Raw genomic sequence first — 20,246 nt, 5'->3', positions numbered from 1 at the left:
AGGATGACCCGGAGGGATGGGGTGGGGACGGAGGTCAGAGGGGGGTCCTGGAAGGAAAACACATGTACACCCACGGTGGATTCAAGTCAATGTATGGAAAACAAATACAATATTGTAAAGTTAAATAATAAAGAAACTAATTTAATAAAAAATAAAGAAATAAAACAATGAAAATAAACCATAGTTTATTTAAGGCACAGTGTGCTTTAAACTACACTCATACTGAATTTTATTCTTCTCGGCAGGTGATGACCAAAATTCAAACTGTAGCATGTTCCTCAGACTTCTGAATTCAATTCAGATCTGTAAGTGAAAAGAACATCAGATCTACAGAAAAAATAATTCTTGTAATAATGCTTAAAGGATCTTCTTACACTACTTAGAAAATTATTCCTTTTGAACTAAAGTTAAGAACAACAACCAGATTGTTTTCTCAATTCCTATGTGTTTTCAGTGAATCTCTATGATCTCAATGAGAACATCATGTTACGCAAGCTATTATTTTTTCAATGTTTTAAATTAACTCACTCATCTTAATGGCAGGTTAGAATCTTTTCGTCTCCCAAAGAGAGAAGGATGGTACTAAATCCAATGCTTGTGACTCAATCTGATCACAGGCGTGACACTCTAGTAATCACCAGGATATCTGACTGTGGCAAGAACTGCGATTCTGACATAAAACACATAAACCTAAACAAAATTTCCAATATAAGACAAACTCTTTCACTTACGGTTGCCTTTAGTCTTTTCCCCAACTGACCTGCTTAGTCACAGCTCCAGAAACCTGTTCTCTTTTCCTTCTAAGGAAAAGCTTAACTCTGTGTGGCTTGGTATTCAAGTCTTCCCTTTGGTTAGCTCCCTTGCCTTCAACCCCAGCTCAGCCGTGACAACCTTCCGGTCTCGAATAACATACTACATAACTGGTTCATTTTACATTCTTACCACAGAAAATAACTGTCAACTGTACCTCCTCAGTATTAATTTAGCCACAAGGAATCTCTGGCAAAACTGAGCAAAACATTAGAGAGAGGACAGCATTTCTAAGAAATCTGTGGTCAGCATTACAAACCATCTAGATACTACAAAGATATCATTAAAAAGACATCTACTTAAAAGACATTTCATTACTGGATTCTTTCTTAGTATATAATTGTGTTTTACTTTCTGATTTACACTGAATCATAAAACCCGGGGTCCACTTTTTCAAATAAAACTGCCTTTTCATTTTTAACCACGGTTTAACTGAAATCTTTAAGATGTTCATTTTAGCATTTACAAAATTCATAACTCCAAATACATAAAAGATGATGACAGAGGCATCATAAATATATAAAATAAAAACTGATGTAAAATTTTCGAGCCTCTGATAAGTGGTAGCAAAACTGGAAGAGAAAATTTTTAAAAATATTTAATGATATTGCAACAATATTTTTCTACTCCTTTTTAATTTCCTGTTTCTGGTGTGCTTTAAAAGCATGCAACATCAGTAGAGTATCGGGCTTCCCTGGTGGCTCAGAGGGTAAAAGGTCTGCCTGGGTTGGGAAGATCCCCTGGAGAAGGAAATAGCAATCCACTCCACTGTTTTTGCCTGGAGAACCCCCACAGACAGAGGAGCCTGGTAGGCTACAGTCCACGGGGTCAGAACGAGTCAGACATGATTGAGTGACTTCACCTTCGCTTCAATGGAGTATTGTCATATGTTTAAAGATCTATAAAAATAGGGTAAAAGAAAGAAATAAATTCTCCACTATTGGTACATAACCAGCTGTTCTAATTCACGGTGTGAATAATCTTAAGCAGTTTGGGTGTTAAATGTTATTTGTGGCCATGTCGCACAGGATGCAGATCATCCTTTTCAGACCAGGAATTGAACTCGTGACCCCTACAGTGGACGCTGAGAATCTTAAAATACTAGCACACCAGGGTAGTGCCTTGGTTTCATTTCCTAAATGATTTGGAAATCCATCAAAGTATAATACGGACTGGGATGAACAGGATAGATGTGAGAGACTGAGTATAAAATTGTAAACTGTGTAATCTTGGTGAATATGTGATTGCTCACTTCCACTTAAAATTCAATTTCTCTGAGTGTCTGAAAATGCTCTTAATAAGGATGTTGGTGACTGAAAGATCTTGAAATCTGTGTTCTAAGTCATTGATTCAATTTAGACTTCCTAAAATCTGCTCCTGGAATTCTAAACTTCTACCTTAGTATTCAATCAAACACTCATTTTTGATTTTGCATTTCTGTCTTCTACAGTACATTTTTACTACAGAAGTACCGAAAGAAGAAGATGAAGAAGTCTAACACGCCTTACAAGAGTATAAGCCATATTGTCATTCCAGTTAGTTGATATGCCTGTCTAAAAAGTCAAGAGATACAAATCAATAAAATTTGTACTTAAAAACATTCATAGCAGCATTGAAGACTGTAAATTATCATATATGAAACGAATCACCAGTCCAGGTTCGATGCATGATATGGGGTGCTCAGGGCTGGTGCACTGGGATGACCTGGAGGGATGGGATGGGGAGGGAGCGTGGGAGGGGGTGTCTGGAAGGGGAACACATGTACACCCTTGGTGGATTCATGTCAATGTATGGCAAAACAAATACAGTATTGTAAAGTTTAAAAATAGATAAATAAACTAATTTAAAAAAAAAGAACCGTGAGGCATTTAAAAGTCTTATCATCACTATTTCCTAACCAAGATTAACAACCATTTCCCACAAACTTCAAACCAAAAGTTTTTTCTAGAGTGATACAGGACAATTAATGTAACCTCTAAATACATGGGCAACAAAACAGGCCTTCATTTTAAGAATGCTTTGGAGTACACTGAAATTCCAATGCTTCTGCAAGGTGGCTGCAACATGCTTTACTTCTTTTAACGTACCAGCCTTGGGAGATGATACATTTTAAACCTGTCTGCTAAACTTCTTACTACTATCACTGTAGACCCCCTTACCTAATAAAGACAAGGAGTGCCCACTGTCAGACCCAGTTGACATAAATCAAACAAACAAGGAGATCCCAAGAATTATAAAGTTTTTGAAAAATTAAAAAGGTTGCCACGCTGTCTTATGAATATTAATGGCTATTCAAATTCACGGATACATGAGCCTCAATATATATTCAATTCAAGTGTTCCTCCTTCTGAGCCCAAAGATGGTGAAAGGTCTGACTACTTTCATGTACCAAACAATAAAAAGCACACACACACATGGTTCAGCCTGGACTTACACCTCAATGTCTTCAACCTCATCTGCAGGGTCCTTAAACTGGATTTCATCATCATCTTCAGGATCAAAGGAATTTGTTTCATCTGTTTCACTAAGTTCTGCTAAAAACACAGTAAGAGCATACTCTTAAAAATATAAAATCAAGATGTTACTAGATTAGTTGCCTACTTAAAGAAATAATACTGGATTAATACTAAAACACTGAACTGTACAAGAAACTGCTTGTAATCAATCATCGATTCAACAGTTCCATTCCAAGAAAAATCTGCCTAACTGCAAACATATCACAGAGAACAAACTCAGAATGAAACAACTAAAAGAAGTTCACTGCCAAGTAAATGTTGATCTGATTCCCAATTATCTTAGTCTTTTTTAAATGGCCTATATGTCATCAGAATTTTCATTCTTACTAAAAAACGCATACCTTTATAATAAAATGCACTGTAACTGAATAAATAAAGTTGCTATCATGTTCACAATGTGAGTTTAGTACACTTCCTCTTTTTTGTTACTAGAAACTTATTTTAATCTTTCCAAGCTCACTAGAGGAAGAATAGAATACTTTTGTCTTTAAGAAACAAAAGGGATATCTTTTAAGAACACTCTCCACAAAATGCCACAACAGTACTTTATGTACTAAGAAAACCTGAATACTCCTCCATAAAGATCAATACCAGTACCATAACTGTTGTCCTCGATTAGCTGAAACCAGGTATAATCTCTTAAGAATTGTTTAAAAGAGGCATTCCTTGAACAATTGTTACGTATCAGGCTACAGTCTGTAAACTTTTTAATTCCCCACCAAAACAGCATATATTAGGAAGAGAATCCATTACTAAGTTGTTAATACACTGAAGTATTTCATACATTCTTAAAGCGAATTGAAGTATATATGCAAAAATACATAAAAGAGAGAGAAAGAACAAGAGCAGAAACAACTGCTTCACCTAAACACTAATTAGCAAATACTATAAGAAGACAGGGAAATGTAATAACTTTGACATTAACTACCATATTCTGGAAGCTCTCCATAAGCCTTCAGACTTCTAGCTTCATCTGCATTGTACTTTAAAATTACATCAGCTTTGTTATCCTTGGAGAAAAACAAGGAAGGATGAAAAGTGGTTATACAAAGAATCATCAGTTGTCTCCTAAATTACTTTCAAATTAAACACAATTATGTAAAACCTCACTATTCTCTCACCTTCCTTCTATGAGCGGCACACACACACACACACACACACACACACACACACACAAATTCACATGACAAAGTTTGCATGCATGACCAAATGAAGTATAGACAAGGAAAATGATGCATACAATGCATTGAATCAAAGAAAGAAAAGGAAAGGGGTGTGTGTGTGTGTGGTGGTTTTGAAATGTGGTCCTTGTCCACACTCTAACACTGTAGTTCAAACTGAAAGTGGTATTTTACCCAAAAGAAACCTTTCTACAACCCACAGTTCTTAGAGTATCTTACTGATTCGAATTGTTTGCGGTGCTTTAAAAAGATACCTATATCTTCCTAAAACCTGACAGGCCTGAAGTGAAGTCCTTGCATGTTTATAAAGCTCTTCTGGGTGTTTCTGATGCAAATATGCCTGAGAAGTACTGCCCTAAAATGTTCACTTTTCTCCATTTTAAAGAAGCTGAGACACTGACAGAACAAACAATTCTGAGTGCTTACAATTAACCTAGAAAAGACCTAAAGAAAGGCAACTGAAAATATCACAGTCATAAAACTGCAGTGTAATACACACCAACACTTCTCAAACTATAATGTGCACAAAAAACATGTAGGTATTGTGTTAAAACTCTGAGTGCAACTCAGTAGGGACAAGATTAGCAATGCTATGCTATGCTAAGTCGCTTCAGTCGTGTCCGACTCTGTGCGACCCCATAGACGGCAGCTCACCAGGCTCTGCCGTCCCTAGGATTCTCCAGGCAAGAATGCTGGAGTGGGTTGCCATTTCTTTCTCCAGTGCATAAAAGGGAAAAGTGAAAGTGAAGTCGCTCAGTCGTGTCCGACTCTTAGCGACCCCATGGACTGTAGCCTACCAGGCTCCTCCGTCCATGGGATTTTCCAGGCAAGAGTGCTGGAGTGGGGTGCCATCGCCTTTTCCCAAGATTAGCTAATAACCTGCTAATACACTTCCACAGAGTGGTGATGCTATTTTCTTTACATTATGATTTGACTAGCAAGGGTTTGTAATTATCTGCAACAGATTAAAAATCAGAAGAGCTGTTTCTGGCTATCCACTTTAAAGTTAGTATTTTAACCCCTTAATGGATTGATATAACTGTGGTTACACTGCCATTGCAACAAAGAATTAAACTGGGAACTTAGAATTCTTCAATCCATTTGCGGGGTTATATGTAGTTAAATGAAAATAAATGGACATGAAAATGATACACTTTTACAGACAGATTCTATGTTTTTAGTCATCAAGCATGAAAAATGGAAAGGTTATAAATGGATGATCTAGATCACAAAAACATACAAAGGAAAAAAATACAGTAAAGTTTCAGGATATAAAATCAACATACAAAAATCAGTTATAATAGTAATGTGTCCACATTACCCAAAGTAATGTACAGATTGCATGTAATTCCTATACAAATTTAAGTAGCAGTTTTTTTCACAGACAAAGTTATGTGGAACCTCAAAGAATCCTAACCGCCAAAGCAATCTTGAGGAAGAATAAAGCTGGAGGACACACACTTCCTGCTTTTCAAACACAACTGTCCAAACAATATGGCACTGGCATTCCACCAGTAGGCGGACTCCTAGAACAAAACTGAGCACTCAGAAACAAAATTTTTCAAAGACAGTCAACGAATACTTATGAAGGGAAGCAAGATAACTGTGTAGAAAAGACATCCTCTCTAATAACCAGGTCTAGGAAAACAATACTTAACATAAAAGTGGACCGCTATCTTACACCACAAACCACTTAAAATAACCCTGAAGAGATTTAAACCCAGGCTTGAAACCATAAAACTACAAGAGAACACAGTGTAAAACTACCAAATGCCGCTCTTGTTCTTTGTTTTTGGTATAGGACACCAAACCCATAAGCCACACAAGCAAAACCTAGTAAGTGGAAGTACTTCACATTAAATCACTTTTGCACAGAAATGGAAATCATCAACAACAACATAAAAAAGACAGTGTACTAGATCAGTAAAAATATTTGCAAATGATAAGACCACTAAAGGATTAACATCCAACGTAGATATATATTGCCATTTGCAAGAACAGAGATGAACCTGGAGGACAGTGTGCTAAGAGAAACAAGTCACACAGAGAAGGCAAACACTGTAGGACCTCATTTATATGTGGAATCAGGACTGAACCCAAACTCATCAAAGTTGAGGGATGCTCCTAGTCTCTCAGCTTTGAGTGACCTGGAGTTTCTGCACAAGCCCGAAATGATGACTCAGAACTATCAGTTGCCTGGATGAGTATCAAAGGTATGCCCCAGCATGCACAGAGCCTAAAAGCAGAGGCTGAGAGGACTGCTGGCTTTTAATGAAACCTCAAACATGGGCTGTGTGCAACGTTATAAACAAGCATTCAGCGGCCACATGAAGGAAAAGATACATGCCATACACAATCTGTTTCAGAAATCACTCAACAAACAATGGCAAGATAAAAGCCCTGGGGGAAGAAATCTGATCTCCCAGTTCACCACGTTATATTTGCATTTTCTAGTTTTCAACAACAACAAAAATAACAACAAACACAAGACACACAAAGAAAAAGGAAAAGGTGTTTTGTCACATACCAGAAAATTAGCAGTCAATCCAAAGCATGGCTGAGAAAGCCTAGAAGCTGCACTTAACAGAGACTTCACCTCAGGTAGTATACGTAAAAAGAAGACAAGAAACAACGTGCATAATGTTTTTAATTGTCAAGAATATTTCACTAGAGAATCAAGACATACAGATTCTTTAAGAGAAAACTAGTGCAGATGAAAAGTGAAGTAGCTGACTTCAAAATGTCTCTTTTAGTCACTAATAGAACAATCACACCAAAAAATTGACAAGGAAACAGAAGACTGAAACTTTACAAATCAGAACGTCTTAAGTATTTACAGAAAACATGACCTGATAATCGAATAGAGAGCGACTGAGCAGTTGTTTCACTCAAAATCTAATTTAGCCCAAGGGATGGGTTTGACACAGAAATCAAAAGAATTTCTGTCTCACAAGTTATAGTCCAAACATTAAGGTCGTAGGGGGCAACTACCAAGTAGTTTTCTAAGTATTCATCTCAGATTTATAACATAGACGCTAAACAACCTAGTCTATGTCTTACCTTTCTCCTATAAGCCTCAAACACCCTTTTTGGAGATTACAGGTTTTGCCTGAATTCATTGCATCATCTACAGCAGTGGTTTTTCAAACTTGGATCTGAGACCTTGAAATTTAAAAATTGGAACTGACAACCCAATATAAAATTACTAAATTTTTCTTTTGATGAGTGAGAATACTAACGAAAATCACTGTCATATGCTACTGTTCTTATTTCAGCAAAGGTCATTTTACCAAAATATTTAAAAGGCAAAACGGGGGGGAGTCTTCTGGTGGTCCCATGATTAGGACTCAGGACTTTCTCAGCAGTATTCTGCATTCAATCCCTGACTGGGGATCTAAGATCCTACAAGCTGCAGTGTTGTCAAAATTTACAGAAAAGAAAAATGGAAGGAAAATGAATAATCTAGTTCTGTGAAATATATGTCACAAAATAGAAAGATATCTTCTCATTTTACTACAAAACACTGAAAACGTCAGCCTGCGGCAAAATTCCAGAAAACCTAGCACACAGCCTTGAATACATGTGCGCTTTAAAGGAGGACAGAGTGATGAGTTGCAGTATTTATCCAAAATTATAAGAAAATACTTATTGCATAGCATATTTACAATAAAAAAAGAAACAACAAGTTTTCCCACAAAACCATCAGTCATATGCCGTCAGTCAGCCAGAATTCTATCATCTTATACCTCATGGATCATAACAAATTTTATTGCCAGAAGGATGAGAATCATAACTGGCTGGAACAGATCAAATGCATTTTATTGCATCATCTAAATACTGATGTTAATGATTTCTAAATTCAAGAACATTATAAATTTAGGTGTAATTGTTACCTGATAGTCTCGAAGACCAACCAATATAATATCTGAAGTATTTATCCAAACCTATAAAAGAAAACTCGCAGTATATTATACTTAAAATGCAAACAAAAAATAGTGTGTGATGTTAAGCCATACTTAACATAATACAAAAGATACAATTCACTCAGTGTGTGAAAAGGACCTACGAAAAATTAGGGCAAAACGACAGATGAGTGTGTGTGTGCGTGTGTGTGTGTGTGTTTGTGGTGTGTGTGTGTCATGTGTACACGTGCATGTATGTGTGTGTGATCTGTGTGTGTGCTCATGCCTATGAGACAAAGTCTAGTTACAGAGAGTTACCATCTATTAAGTAAAAACTAAAGATAGGCAGTTCAGTTTGGATCAAGATTTCTAATTTAGGATATTAAAATAGATAATAATTTTACTTCAAATAAGTAAGTTTACAAAAGCATAGTTCTTTGCCACGTGAATTACTTTTATTCACAAATCACTTTGGACATCTTTAGTTATTTTAAACAAATGAAAATAACTCATCGACCCAAACATAGCCATCTAGTTACCATCGGACATCAATTTAGGCCCCCAAACCACTAACTGGAAAAGAATGACTCAAGAGAACAAAACTGTTTTTTAATCCAAAAAATTAGGGTTGAAGGAACTTTTAAACAATATGATCAATCAGTGTGCCAAAATTATTAAATAAGATGGTCCCATTTCAAATGTTCCTAACACCACGTACAGCTGTTCCCACAAAGCAAAGTCTTACCCGGAACCATACACTGGATTTAATTAGCAATTAGACTCCTTTTGTCTTAAAAATAATTTTCAGGTGTTTTATTTTTCTTTCTTTCTCTCATGGGTTAATATTTTTGTTAAGAGTCTAGGTCATTTGTTTCATACACGGAATGTGTCTGTTTCTTCAAGAGCAAACATTTCTGGCCGAAATCCAGCCTAGGTGTCACAAATCATTCTTTCTAAATCTAAATCCTCTGATGAAAGTTATCGAGGATTTTCTAATTTTATGTGTTTCTATTGTCATATAACTCACTATTTTTGAAGTCTTGAAGAATTCACCAAAGTCAGTCACTTGGAAGCACAGCTAAATTTTTTAAAGGTAAGTTTTGTATTAAAGGAAAATATATCTCCACACTCACCCTTTTTCTCAAGCTGCCTCGGATATGACATATCCTTGTCATACCATCAAAACACATTGCTTCCAATCGTGCATTTCCCAACATTTTGGTTACCTGGGCATATTCTTAGGAAGGGGCAAAAAAGAAAAAAAAACAAAACAAAAGAGAACTGTAAAATACTGTTCAATTTTTTAAAAAAATGTAACACTTGTTGTTAGGTTGGTAACTTCACTTTTATTGCCAAATTTAGACCACACCAACCATGATTTAAAAAAGAACAAAATGTTCAAATATTATAACAAAGGAGAGCTGTCTCAAGGTGACCTATATTAATTTTATCCACAAAAATGAGAGAACTCTTAATCTGCCAAACAATGTCTATAGTCTCTTCCAGCTACACTTAATGCATTTACCCTCATGTTTTCAGAGCAAGGAAAAGTCGACAAAAGTGAAGCAGTTAATCCAAAATTAGAAATGTTAGTAACACAAAAAGCTACCTGCTACTTTGAATATTTAAGTCATCTACTAATTTGAGAAAATCAGTTCAGTCGTGCTCTTCATGACTGCATGCTCTACCTTTGGACATCAAAGCGGCTCATTTCAGACTGCACCCTAAAGGCTGACTTAGCAACCTCTCAGGCTGAGTATTCGCCAAACCTCGACTCTCCTTTCCCTCATTAACTCTACCGATAATCAACAGCAGGTTGATCATTAACAAACTTTTGCTTGAGAACACGTTGATGCTTATTCTCAAGTTCTTAAAATGGTATCTTAAGGTAAAGTGTCAAATGTTTAAATACAATTATATCTAAGAATAGTAGAGGCCACCTGATTCTACTGTCATTTGAAAACAATGACAAAATCATTAGCTAGTATGGGATGATGTCTTCTTGATTTAAAAGACAAAAGCAGGCATCAGAATAAAGAGAAAGAAACAGGTAGTTAATATAAAGCGTGTACATTACTAAATTTTTTACTAAGGACTAACATCAAAGTGACAGCCACTGCAGCCACGAAATTCAAAGGCACCTGCTCCTTGATCATTCAGGCATGACATAAATCAAATCCCTGATGATTTTACAGTGGAAGTGAGAAATAGATTTAAGTGACTAGATCTGATAGGCAGAGTGCCTGATGAACTATGGGTGGAGGTTCGTGACACTGTACAGCAGACAGGGATCAAGATCATCCCAAAGAAAAAGAAATGCAAAAAAGCAAAATGGCTGTCTGAGGAGGCCTTACAAATAGCTGTGAAAAGAAGAGAAGTGAAAAGCAAAGGAGAAAAGGAAACATATACCCATTTGAATGCAGGGTTCCAAAGAATAGCAAGGAGAGATAAGAAAGCCTTCCTTAGTGATCAGTGCAAAGAAAGAGAGGAAAATTATAGAAAGGGAAAGACTAGAATTTCTTCAAGAAAATTAGAGATAGCAAGGGAACATTGCATGCAAAAATGGGCTCAAGAAAGGGCAGAAATTGCATGGCCCTAACAGAAGCAGAAGATATTACGAAGAGGTGGCCAGAACACACAGAAGAACTGTACAAAAAAGATCTTCACGATCCAGATAATCACTATGCAGTGATTAATCACATAGAGCCAGACATCCTGGAATGTGAAGTCAAGTGGGCCTTAGGAAGCATCACTACAAACAAAGCCGGTGGAGGTGATGAATTTCAGCTGAAAAATTTCAGATCTTCAAAGATGATGCTGTGAAAGTGCTGCACTCAATATGCAGAAAATTGGAGAACTAAGCAGTGGCCACGGGACTGGAAAAGGTCAGTTTCATTCCAATCCCAAAGAAAGGCAATGCCAAAGAATGCTCAAACTACTGCACAATTGCACCCCTCTCACACGCTAGCAAAGTAATGCTCAAATTCTGCAAGCCAAGCTTCAGCAATACATGAACCATGACCTTCCAGATGTTCAAGCTGGTTTTAGAAAAGGCAGAAGAACCAGAGATCAAATTTCCAACATCCACTGGATCACGGAAAAAGGAAGAGATTTCCAGAAAAACATTTATTTATGCTTTATTGACTATGCCAGAGCCTTTGACGGTGTGGATCACAATAAAGTGTGGACAGTTCTGAAAGAGATGGGAATACCAGACCACCTGACCCGCCTCTTGAGAAATCTGTATGCAGGTCAGGAAGCAACTACATCTGGAACAGTTATAACTAGACACGGGACAAGAGACTGGTTCCAAATAGGAAAGAAGCACATCAAGGGTGTATATTGTTACCCTGCTTATTTAACTTCTAGGCAGAGTACATCATGACAAACGCCAGGCTGGAGGAAGCACAAGCTGGAATCAAGATTGCCGGGAGAAATATCAAGATCCTCAGATAGACAGATGACACCAACCTTGGTGAAAGATCATCTTGATGAAAATGAAAGAGGAGAATGAAAAAGTTGGTTTAAGCTCCACATTCAGTAAATCAAGATCCTGGTATGCAGTCCCATCAGTTCATGGGAAATAGATGGGGAAACAGAGGCTAACTTTATTCTGGGGGGCTTCAAAATCACTGCAGATGGTGACTGCAGCCATGGAATTAAAAGATACTTACTAGTTGGATGGAAAGTTATGATGAACCTAGACAGCATATTAAAAAGCAGAGCCATTACTTTGCCAACAAAGGTTCATCTTGTCAAGGCTATGGTTTTTCCAGTAGTCATGTATGGATGTGAGAGTTGGACTATAAAGAAAGCTGAGTGCCGAAGAATTGATGCTTTTGAACTGTGCTGTTGGAGAAGAGTCTTGAGAGTCCCTTGGACTGCAAGGAGATCCAACCAGTCCATGTGAAAGGAGATCAATCCTGGGTGTTCATTGGAAGGACTGATGTTGAAGCTGAAACTCCAGTACTTTGGTCACCTGATGAGAAGAGCTGACTCACTGGAAAAGATCCTGATGCTGGAAATGATTGAGGGCAGGAAGAGAAGGGAATTACAGAGGATGAGATGGTTGGATGGCATCACCACCTCAATGGACACCAGTTTGGTGGAACTCCAAGAGTTGGTGATAGACAGGGAGGTCTGGTGCACTGCAGTCCATGGGGTTGCAAAGAGCCAGGCACGACTGAGTGACTGAACTGAACTGAACCGCTCCTTGGAAGAAAAGCTATGACAACTCTAGACAACACGTTAAATGGCAGAGATATCACTTTGCTGACAAAGGTCTGTATAGTCAAAGCTCTAGTTTTTCCAGTAGTCACATAGGGATGTCACAGTTGGGACCGTAAAGAAGGCTAAACGCTGAAGAGTTGAAGATTTTCAACTATAGTGCTGGAGAAGATTCTTGAGTGTCCCCTGGACAGAAAGAGACCAACCAATCAGTCAATCCCAAAGGAGATCACGCTGAATATTCACTGCAAGGACTGCTGCCAAAGCCCCAATAGTTTGGCCTCCTGATGCAAAGAGTCGATAGCAAGGAGAAGTCCCTAATGCTGGGAAAGCAGGAGGGCAAGAGAAGAGGACAACGGAAGATGAGATGGTTGGATGGTATCACAGGATTCAAGAGACATGAGTCTGAGCAAATGCAAGGAGATAGTGAAAGGCAGGGGATCCTGGTGTACCGCAGTTCACGGGCTCCCACAGAGTCATAGACATGGCTTAGCAACTGAATAACAACACCTCCACCAAAGAGATCCTAATCTGTAATTATCCTGAAGGGTAAATGGGATTCACATGATGGAGAGTCCCTTGGTTCACAGGCCGTGAACCCAGCTTATTGTTCAGGACTGCTACACAGGAGAAAATAACAAAGAAAAGAAAATTGTAATTTAAAACCTGGGCCTGAAAACAAATTTCTAATGTAAGGAAAAAATACGAAGGTCAAAGACCAGATTATCTTTAGCCACACACCATGTTTCAAATAATTAATAAAAATATTTGTGTTTGTGCCTGAGTGTGTGTGTGTGTGTGTTTAGTGACTTCCACTATGAAGGAATAATTACGTGGCTTTTTATGAAGTGCTGGAAATTACTGAAACAAATGGACACATGTGAATGGCAGTTACACACCAGCTCAACAACAGAGAATAGCATTTTCATTAAGAGAAAAGTTTACATGTGAACTGAACAATATATGTTAACTTCAATTCATTTCAACACCCACATATGGCTACTGGGTATTCCAAAACACAAGTTTGCCCAGTGGTCAGCCATGAAGAATCCACCTGCAAATGCAAGAGACAAAGGAGACACGCACTAGACTTCTGGGCAAGGATGATCCCGTAGAGAAGCAAATGACAACACACTACAGTATTCTTGCCTGGAGAATTCCATGGACACAGGAACCAGGTGGGCTACAGTCCATGAGATCGCAAAAGAGTCAGACATGACTAAGCGCAAGCAACGGGGCTAGAAAAAAGTACTTACTAGGTGACAATACAATGGTAAGGTTAAATTTCTCGTGACCATGCTACTGGAATTACATAAGAGAAAGCCTTCACTCTTAAGAGATGAGATATTTAGGGCTAAAGACCGTAACTGTATGTAACTAGATCTGCCTATAAGAAAGATTAAAATATTAGGAAGAAAATGTTCATGTACAGAAAGAAAGTACAAGAAGAAAACATTAAATATTAGTGAGTCTAAGTTAAAAAAAAATGGGAGTTGTATTCATATTTCAACTCCTCCGTGGGCTTAGCTATCCATTAAAGGGAAAAAAGTAAGTGCTTCAGTCAATTATTCTACTCTTCTTTTAGCCTGCACTTACTTAAATAAGAGACAGTCAATTATTCAGTTACTTTATTAAATACACTAAGGACATTGGAGTACTGAGGGTCTGAGGTCTTGGCATGGATTTCTCAGAGTCTACTGAAAAATATTACAATAGTAGGGAATTTTCGATGTTGGCAGCCAGGCTTACTCTGCTCTAAACCCTACAATTCAGTTGCACTCATGCCATGCTTTGTCACAGAATAAAAACTGGACACTTTCTTTACAGAAATGCCACATTAAATCTGCATGAGAAACAGTGTAAATTGAATTACTTAAAACAAATTATGGAGCAACGTAGGGCACAGTAAATGGGGAAAAGCTAGAGATACGAGGGGCTTCTGTGGTGGCTCAGTGGTAGGGAATCCACTGCCAATTGATCCCTGGTCCAGGATGAACCCACATGCCTCCAAACGACTGAGCCCCTGTCCCACAGCTATTGAGCTTGTGCTCTCAATAGCTGTGCTCTCAATAGTTGCAGCCTGGCAGCTGCAGTTGCTGAGCCCATGTACTGCAGCTACTGAAGCCTGGTCTCCCTAGAGCCTCTGCTCCACAAGTGGAGAGAACACCCCAACGAGAAGCCCATGCACTGCAACTACAGAGCAGCCCCCACTCCCCACAACTAGAGAAAAGCACATGTGCAGTAATGAAGGCCCAGCACAGCCAAACAAACAAACAAAGAAACACATAAGCAAATGAAATCATTTAGATTAAAAAAAAAAGGAGATATGAGACAACTCCTTGGGATTATGACTAAGGTATGTTTCAGGGTAAACTCAAATTCAATTGCTAGAAAAGGTATAAATAACTAAAGAAGTCTTACCTTGTCTGTCTTCCTTAAAGACTAAGTCTCGTTTTTCATATTCATTCTCCTTCTTACCCTTGCCTCTGTTTCTGCCTCCTTTACCTAAATGATTAAAGAGTGAATAAAAATTGACATCTAAGCATCTGTATAATAGTTTACAAACTCAACTGTTGCACAAGCTAACGTAAGATTTTAAACTTTATAAAAACACAGGGAAACAAACAAATTACCATTTAAATTAAGAGACCTAAAAAGAGATTTACAATTTAACATTATTTGCTTTCTGATTAGCCGCATGTTACAAATTGTCAGTGGCTTTCATCCAAATCCCTTACCCAATAAGTATATTATCAACCACATAACCCATTACCAGAGACAGCCATTAGCATTTTGTTATTGTCCATGCTTTCCGATTAAACCTGGATTCTATACATTTTCTTCCACAATTTATTTTCAAATTAATAAACCAAGACTAGTCCATATATTTGTAAAGGGCTGAAAACTGAAAAATCATATGTAGAAATGTCTTCAGTTTGGCATGAGAGGTAGCAGCTAGTATAAAAGTTCCACAGAAGGAAGAGCAGAGTTACCCAAGGCTGGAGTGAAGCCTAGGAAGATAACATTAACAAAAATGTACTGAACATCTACTAAGCACCAAGCTGTAGCAATTCAGCATTCATAAAGTCCTGTTCTCTTTAGAATACACTACCAAATGTGGGCATAGGAAACGTCATTCCTAGAAACAGAAGACGAAACAAGGAATGCATGGCAATGTACAGTTATTTGTAAGCTAAACGTGAATTAAATAGACTAGAAAAAACAAGTAGAAGTGGTTTGTAATTTACCTAACACATTATGAAAAAGACATTCCTAGAGTTTCACTGACTAGTAGCAGCAAAACATTTGCTTGCTAGAGAAAGGCTGGGCCAGTTGGTCTGGGGAATCTAGAGAGCACTGAACTCAAAGGTAAAGAAATGTAACCGAATATGGCAAACGTTAAGTAAGGCTTGAGAGCTAAAATGAAGTGCCAGGAATGAACAATGAAGAGATTTGTTGTGCAATGTGAAATGTGGTGCTATTCTGAAGGAGGTATTCTCACTCCTTGCAGTTACAGTTTTCTGGGAGGCATTACAGGCCATTAAACATGACACAAGAAGAATTGAGGTCTGTAAAAAGGAGAATTCAAGGAATGACTGTCCCAGTGGTCTGCTTCAGTTAGCTTACAAGTACGATGTTGGAAGTTACAAGTAGAGTTATTGTCAAATCTGATTATTTGTGAACTGTCTGCCTCAGAATAAAGATAAGTAGAAATACATAGTGCCAGCATCTATCTTATGAGAAAAGAAGGCAGAACACGTTGGTATATGCTTGCCTTCTAAAGAAGGTTAAGGTTTGTGACAGGTAGAGGAAAGTAAGGAGAAGGCAATGGCACCCCACTCCAGTACTCTTGCCTGGAAAAGTCCATGGACGGAGGAGCCTGGTAGGCTACAGTCCAGGGGGTCGCTAAGAGTTCGACACAACTGAGCGACTTCACTTTCCCTTTTCCCTTTTCATGCACTGGAGAAGGAAATGGCAACCCACTCCAGTATTCTTGCCTGGAGAATACCAGGGATGGTGGAGCCTGGTGGACTGCCGTCTATGGGGTCGCACAGAGTCGGACACGACTGGAGTGACTTAGCAGCAGCAGCAGCAGCAGCAGCAGCAGAAGAAGAAGAAGAAGAAGAAGAAAGTAAACTGGCAGACATGAACCTAAACATGCAACGGTGTTTTACCTTCGTGTTTGCAAAGAAGCAGTATTTTCAGCAGTAGTCAACTGTCCACAAAGTAAAGTATGGAGAAATATTTAATGGTCCCAAAAGAAAGAATCAGTGTGTCGTAAACAACAGCTAAGGGAGAGTCCCGGGAAAGGATGAAGGCCACAGAGGCGAAGCCTTGGCTGCCCAAAAGTAGCCTTCTCCTCAGTTTACTAATGCGCTGGCAGTTAACCTGGCATGTTCAGTTCAGTTCAGTCACTCAGTCCTGTCAGATTCTTTGCGACCTCATGAACCGCAGAACTCCAGGCCTCCCTGTCCATCACCAACTCCCAGAGTATACCCAAACCCATGTCCATCGAGTCGGTGATGCCATCCAACCATCTCATCCTCTGTCGTCCCCTTCTCCTCCTGCCCCCAATCCTTCCCAGCATTAGGGTCTTTTCCAATGAGTCAACTCTTCGCATGAGGTGGCCAAAGTATTCAGCTTCAACCTGGCATGAATGGAAAACTAATCTATTTCACCCTCCGTGTAAAACTGACAAACACAGAGAGAAAATGATACCGCTATGCGAACAGAGCGGGAGGAGGCAGGGGCAGCTTCCTAGCTCCTATGTGGACTGTGCAGTCCTGCTCAAAGATATCAGCCAACCACAAGAAGGAGGGGCTACCACCGGTGGCGGCTGAGCAAACCGTGGTTCTGGGAAACCGAGTCATTACCTTTATTCTTGGGCATAGCTGTAACGGCAGGCTCACTGTGTTCAAGCAGCTTCCTGTGCCGCTGCCGCTGCCAAGCAATCCTCCGAGGCTGCCAAAGAACTGTTACGCACTCCGAATTGAGAACTCGGGAGAGATCGGCATGCGGCCACGCTTAGCGGCAGCAAAATGGCGACCCAGCAGGTGTCACGGGGTTTAACGTCACTCTCGTCGCCTCTGACGCCACCAGCCTATCCCCAAAACACAGTCTCTTCTGACCTATGGACCTCATGTAGTCCAAACCAACTGACTATCCTGATTGAAGGTGAAAAGAAAACTAGGAAAGTCAAACAAAGGAATAAATGTAGAAAATTATGATAGGATTAAAAAAAAATTTAGATTAAAAGTATACATGCTGCTACTGCTAAGTCACTTCAGTCGTGTCCGACTCTGTGCGACCCCATAGACGGTAGCCCACCAGGCTCCCCCGTCCCTGGGATTCTCCAGGCAAGAACACTGGAGTGGGTTGCCATTTCCTTCTCCAATGCATGGAAGTGAAAAGTGAAAGTGAAGTCGCTCAGTCATGTCGGACCCTTAGCGACCCCATGGACTGCAGCCTACCAGGCTCCTCCGTCCATGGGAGTTTCCCGGCAAGAGTACTGGAGTGGGTTGCCATTTCCTTCTCCGAAAAGTATACATACAGAGAGATAAAAAAAGGTGGATTCATGTCAATGTATGGCAAAACAAATACAATATTGTAAAGTTAAAAAATAGATAAATAAACTAATTTTAAAAAAACAGAAAAAAGGGAATAAAAAGGAAACAAAAAAAAAACTCTACAGAGCAACAAAATACCAACTTTGAGGCAGAGGTGTATAACAACAATAAAAAGTGTGACTGAATATACACATATACAGATACATCCATAGGAACATCAAAACTGTCCAAGAAAAATAAAGTACATTAAGTTGACCCCACAAACAAAGGAAACCTAAAGTATCTCTACAGGAGCAAAACTAATGCAGAAACTAGAAAGCAAAACTAGAGCAAGATTCATATTGAGGAATAAAGTGATTAAAATAAAAAATACCAAATTTGCTGAGATGAAAGGACAGAAAGTATAGAAAGAAAGAATAGATATGCAAAGTTAAACAGAGGTAGATAAAGAAGATTTATATGCATTAAAGATTAACTGCAAAGGGAAAGAAACAGTAGAAAAAGAAAACAAAGGAATAGAAAAATAATAATAGGTTTAAAATTTAAAATTTAAAATTTAAAGTAGAAAAAGATAAAAGAAAAACAAAATGAAAACTCCACGGAACTGCAAAAGCCCAATGTAGAACCAGAACTTTATAAGAGCAATAAAAAAATGTGACTGAGAAAAGAAGAAAAAGCTCAAAAGCTTCATTAGATTTCATAGTGCCAATACAATCATCAACTACAAAGAGGGGAAAAAAGGAAAAAGAAAAAAGCCTAAAGAATCTCCAGAGCAAGTCAAAACATAAGAATAATACAGGTTTATCTTGAGTTACTGCTGTCAGAGTCCTTTCCCTCTCTAGAAGTCACAAGCCACCTCACCTCCCTAGGGTACCCTCCAATGCTGATCTCTGGACTTGCTGTGGGGGCAGCTTACATTCTAATCTGGTCCTACTTTTATGTGTTCTTACCTCCAATGTCCACAGCTATCAGAACTAGTGCAATTTCTTTTGTGGGAGCTCTCAATGACATTTTATGTATTCCATAGGCACAGAGTCTGCCTAGGTGTTCATGTGGATTTAATCTGCAGCTTTACAGGTGTAGGAAGGTTTTGCATCTTCTTCCTTAGCCACACTGCCCCTGGGTTTCCTTTGTGGTTTTACTTCCATGTCTGCATGTGATTCACCCACTGGGTTTTGCTCCTGAGGCTGCCCTGCAGGACTTGGGTTTGCGCCTGTGAGGGCCAGGTGAGGAGGTGGTGTGCTGCTTGGGACACAGGCATTCTAGCAGCACTAGGTACTCAGGGGTGTGGTGAATAGGACAGCAGGAAATATAGTGCTCTAGAAGGGTATGGCAATCAGTGTTGGCCAATATGCTCCAGTATCCTTCCTGGAGAACCCGCATCCCTGACAGAGAATCCTGGCAGGCCACAGTCTACATGTTAGAAAAGATTTGGACACTATGAAGCGACTGCACGTGTCGACTCAAGACTTTTTTTTTTTAACTCTGGCAGCTCTGCCCCAGTAAGGGTTGAGCACGAAGGTGTCACAGCTGCTTGGCTTGCAGGGACCCTGGCAGTGCCAAGTGTGCAGGATCTTGGACTGCCTCCACTGCTGGACTAATGGCTCTATCAGTATCTTTCTTTGAGCCTCTTCAGCTGGTGAGTAGAAGGCCTCTTTGGCTAGTTTTTCTCTGTATCTCCACGCATTCAGACACTTAGAGGGCTCCCTTGTCTGAGGTCCTTCTCTGTAGCTCAGCCTATCAGGCATATAGAGGGCACACCCTCAGACTGGGATCCTGCTCTGTATCAGGCACTTGAAGGAGCACCCTGGGTGAAGTCCTACTCTGTAGTTTGGGGAGTCAGGCGCTTCATGGGCCAGCCTCTCTCTTGTTCAGCCGCCAATGCTGGCAAGTAGGGAGAGAGAGGCTACAGTGATGGCTCCACCCCCTACATGTGACTCAGCAGTTTCACCTTGCTTCCATGGCTGCCTGTCATACCTTCACAGGCATTTCCCACCACGATCTCCTCATTCTCACATACAATCAATCTGTGTCTCCCCAGTA

The 20,246-nt window shown here is 39.3% G+C and overlaps 1 protein-coding gene across 3 annotated transcripts; it reads right to left on the bottom strand.

The window, feature by feature from the left end:
* Positions 1-168: 168 nt before the first annotated feature.
* LOC145537765 (eukaryotic translation initiation factor 1A, X-chromosomal-like) lies at positions 169-19,978 on the bottom strand. 3 transcript variants are annotated; one of them, XM_081568576.1, is made up of 7 exons: positions 17,511-19,978; positions 15,058-15,141; positions 9,543-9,646; positions 8,401-8,451; positions 4,255-4,336; positions 3,245-3,344; positions 169-303 (listed from the first exon to the last, which is right to left on the bottom strand). In XM_081568576.1, exons 1-7 carry the CDS (start codon positions 17,524-17,526, stop codon positions 279-281), a joined length of 462 nt encoding a protein of 153 aa, XP_081424702.1. In that variant the 5' UTR covers positions 17,527-19,978; the 3' UTR covers positions 169-278. The 3 variants fall into 3 exon arrangements, with proteins under 3 accessions (XP_081424702.1, XP_081424703.1, XP_081424704.1); XM_081568577.1 differs by having other exon boundaries at positions 3,245-3,341; XM_081568578.1 differs by lacking the exon at positions 8,401-8,451.
* Between the last annotated feature and the right edge of the window lie 268 nt (positions 19,979-20,246).

Source organism: Giraffa tippelskirchi, chromosome Y (assembly GCF_054371585.1).
Source record: "Giraffa tippelskirchi isolate mGirTip1 chromosome Y, T2T-mGirTip1v1.2.pri, whole genome shotgun sequence".
NCBI lineage: Eukaryota > Metazoa > Chordata > Mammalia > Artiodactyla > Giraffidae > Giraffa > Giraffa tippelskirchi.
The sequence above is the reverse complement of the archived record's forward strand: the minus strand, read 5'-3'. Positions and strand labels throughout refer to the sequence as shown.